The 3,916-nt window shown below is 42.6% G+C and overlaps 1 protein-coding gene across 1 annotated transcript; it reads left to right on the top strand.

The window, feature by feature from the left end:
* The first annotated feature begins 937 nt into the window (after positions 1 to 937).
* LOC108199974 (cytochrome P450 710A11) lies at positions 938 to 3,104 on the top strand. The gene has a single exon (XM_017368010.2). It carries the CDS (start codon positions 1,367 to 1,369, stop codon positions 2,873 to 2,875), a length of 1,509 nt encoding a protein of 502 aa, XP_017223499.1. The 5' UTR covers positions 938 to 1,366; the 3' UTR covers positions 2,876 to 3,104.
* Positions 3,105 to 3,916: the final 812 nt, after the last annotated feature.

Below are 3,916 nucleotides of genomic sequence, written 5' to 3'. Positions count from 1 at the left end.
CAAATGTTAGACCACTCCTTACTCATTCTTATCAATAGATGATGGTTCTTCCTTAAACCTGATTGTAGTCTTGAATATTTTATTATATAATTTTTTTCACTATTTTCTTCTTTTTCACTATTTTCATGTACTTAAAACTTTTCTCAAAACACTAACTTTCTTCACAATTCTCAATCCGATCTCACTTGCATTCCTTTCACATTTTTCATTCCAGTTCCATTTACATCATTCCTTTTAAGAAAATTATTCATTTCTACTTACATTTCTTTCACATTTTTCACTCCATTCCACTCACATTCCTTTCTAACCAACACAGCCAAGAAGATTTGAAAGACACATTACAAACAAAAGGCCTGACATGATTACACAAGACAATTTAACATAATATACATAAACCACAGAATTTATTTTAAAAACATAAATTAATAAAAGATTAGTACAGACCCATTACTCCAGTTGTGACGCCACGCACATCGCAGTTGTTCCAAATGTCTTGTCCTCTAACTTCTTCAATGGTAGGCAACCGCATTGGCTCCACAACACGAGGTTCATCCAAACTGCTATGCAACTACAAAACAAGCTAAGAAATAATCAAGATTTTCAAGAAAAAATTAATCTTTTCAGGTGCATAAGGAAGAGAAAGCCAAAATATGAAGTTTGCATAAACCCATTTATGATTTTACCTGTTAACTTGAGTGAGGAATTTCGTCGAACAAGTGATAGGCCATACAGTATCAAAGCACATGACGTCCTTAATCTTTAATGACAAAGAGAAAAGTAAAATGGGGTGAAGTCAAACAACAAGAAACTGATTTAAAATGTTTCCAGAAGGGTAGGGTGATAGTGTAAATAGAGTAGTGAGTAAATTGGATTTGCCTTGTATGATGGCTGATGCAATGAGCTAAGGTATAAAAAACATATACAAGAATCTGTGTGTTGATATATATATAGTATAAACCAACAAGCGAGGCAAACAATTAAATGAACCACGCTTGTCAATGACTATCCCAGTGACCGTTTCAAATATTTTATTATATAATCTTTTTGACAATTTTCTTCTTCACTCCTCTCGTTTCATGTCCTTCACACTTTTCTCCCTCCCCCTCTCTCTCTTATCTGTCTCTGTTTCAGACTAGAACAGCAGCCAGCTAGGTCATTTTTAAGCAGCTTAAACCATCTCTCCCTCAATCTCTCCCTTATCTGTCTCTCAATCTCTCTCCCAACCCTCTCTCCCCTGTCTGTCTCTCAATCTCTCTCCCACCCTCTCTGCCCTATCTGTCTCTCAATCTCTCTCCCACCCCCCCATCTCCCTTATATCTCTCTCCCACTCCCTCTCTCCCATCTCTCTCTCCTAATCTCTCCCAAAATGAATATTTCATTTTGGGAAATACTCGCTACTCTCACACCCTACCTCCTCTCCATACTCACCTTCCTCATTTTCCTGGAACAAATCACCTACTTAAAGAAAAAGTCCACCATTCCAGGCCCTAATCTAGTCTTTCCTTTCCTGGGCAACGCCATTCCCCTGGTACGCAATCCTACCAAGTTCTGGGACATTCAATCTCTTCTCGCTAAATCCACCCCCCAAGGCATTTCCGCCAATTATATCATAGGCAAATTCATCGTCTTCATCCACAGCACCGATCTCTCTCACAAAATCTTCGCCAATGTACGCCCTGACGCATTTCACCTCGTCGGCCATCCCTTCGGCAAAAAACTCTTCGGTGAACACAACCTGATTTACATGATGGGCCAAGACCACAAGGACTTACGACGTCGTATCGCGCCTAATTTCACACCCAGGGCTTTATCCACTTACACTCATCTCCAACAAGCTATCATTCTGAAGCACCTCAAATCATGGCTATCCGAAGGAAATAAAGTTACTTCTGTTCCGATTCGCATCATGTGCCGAGACATGAATCTCGAAACATCTCAGAAAGTATTCGTCGGTCCATATCTATCTATTGAAGCTCAGGAGCGATTCAATTACGATTACAATTTCTTCAATGTTGGCTTGATGAAGCTCCCGATTGACTTACCAGGATTCGCGTTCAGGAACGCTCGGCTCGCTGTTTCGAGGCTAATCGAGACGCTAGCTGGCTGCGCCGAACTGAGTAAGGAGAAAATGAAAGGCGGAGATGAGCCGACTTGCTTGATTGACTTCTGGATGCAAGAGACGCTCCGTGAAATCGAGTCGTCTACGGAGAAATCGCCGCCGCATTCGAGTAATCTCGAAATCGGCGGCCACATTTTCGATTTCCTCTTCGCCGCGCAGGACGCGTCGACGTCGTCTCTGCTCTGGGCGGTGACGCTGCTCGACTCGCACCAGGACGTGCTGGAGAAGGTCCGCCGCGAAGTCGCCGGAATTTGGACGCCGGAGTCGGGGAAGTACATAACGGCGGAGCAGCTGAGGGAAATGAAGTACACGGAGGCGGTGGCGCGTGAGGTGATCAGACTGAAGGCGCCGGCGACGATGGTCCCACACATTGCTGGCGAGGATTTCGCGTTGACCAAAGACTACACAATTCCCAAGGGAACCATCGTGTTCCCATCTGTTTACGAGTCATCGTTTCAAGGATTCCCTGAGCCGGACCGGTTCGACCCGGACCGGTTCATGCCAGATAGGCAAGAGGATATTGTGTATAAACGTAACTTTCTTGCTTTTGGGGCCGGGGCCCATCAGTGTGTGGGCCAGAGATACGCTTTAAACCATCTCGTCTTGTTTATTGCAATGTTTACATCGTTGATTGATTTTAAAAGGGATCGAACGGACGGCTGCGATGATATCAACTATGTGCCAACTATTTGTCCCAAGGATGATTGTAGAGTTTTTCTTTCCAAACGGTGCACAAAATTTCCGGATTTGAAATGACTGTTCTACCCTTGGTGAGGGGTATATTGGTGTGGCTAGGGAGTGTTGTTTTATTGTTCTTTGTAGGGGTGTATTGGTCCAGTTGGGGAAAAACACGTGGGGTCGGGTCAAAGATACGTCGGTTTTGTATTCGTATTCAATTATCAGTTGTGAAACATGTAATTTACTGATTTCATGTAATAATAAAGTTTTATGTCCAAAATTTAATGTTACCATAATTGTTTGAAGATATGTTGGACTGCTAGTGTAGTTTTGTAATGGTTGTGCTTTATACTCCCTCCGTCCCTATTTATCTGTCCACTTTGGAAAAAAAACACATACCAAAGAATAATTGATTGTGTAAACTTTTTCATTAAATACCTCTAATTAATATCTTGAAAATGGTGGAATACTCCTACTTTATGTCTTGAAAACATAAATTCAACCAAATTTTAAATAAGTCAAGCCTTGAAAATTGAAATTATGAAGATATATTTGAAAAACTATCATTAAATTAGTTTTGAAAGTATAAATGGACATATAAATAGGGACAAATTTTAACTTCCAAAGTGGACAGATAAATAGGGACGGAGGGAGTACTATTTTTCCTTTTATAGCATACTCCTGTTTGCTAATTAATAATGGGGCCGTAGGGCTGTAATTCGAGTCGGGCGGCTCGTGAGCTCGCCCGGCTCGAACTCGTTTAAGTGGGCTCGGCTCGGCTCGACTCGTTAAACGAGCCGAGTTCGGGTAAAGGTTTCGGCTCGTTTAATTAAACGAGCCGGCTCGACTCGACTCGTGAAATTAAACGAGCCGAGTTCGGGTAGAGGTTTGGGCTCAATTAAGTGTAAAATTATACGAGCTGGCTCGCTCGGCTCGTTAAAACCGACTCGTTTAGCTAAACGAGCCGGCTCGACTCGACTCGTGAAATTAACCGAGTCGAGTTCGGCCAAAGATTTAGGCTCGATTAGTTAATCGAGCCGGCTCGATTAAAGTTGGCTCGAATTAAGCTCGGCTCGAAACTCGCTCGGCTCGGCTCGAATTACAGCCCTATGGGGCCGT

This window comes from Daucus carota, chromosome 8, assembly GCF_001625215.2.
Source record: "Daucus carota subsp. sativus chromosome 8, DH1 v3.0, whole genome shotgun sequence".
Taxonomy (NCBI): domain Eukaryota; kingdom Viridiplantae; phylum Streptophyta; class Magnoliopsida; order Apiales; family Apiaceae; genus Daucus; species Daucus carota.
Note: the sequence above shows the minus strand (reverse complement) of the source record. Positions and strands in the feature narration are given on the sequence as shown.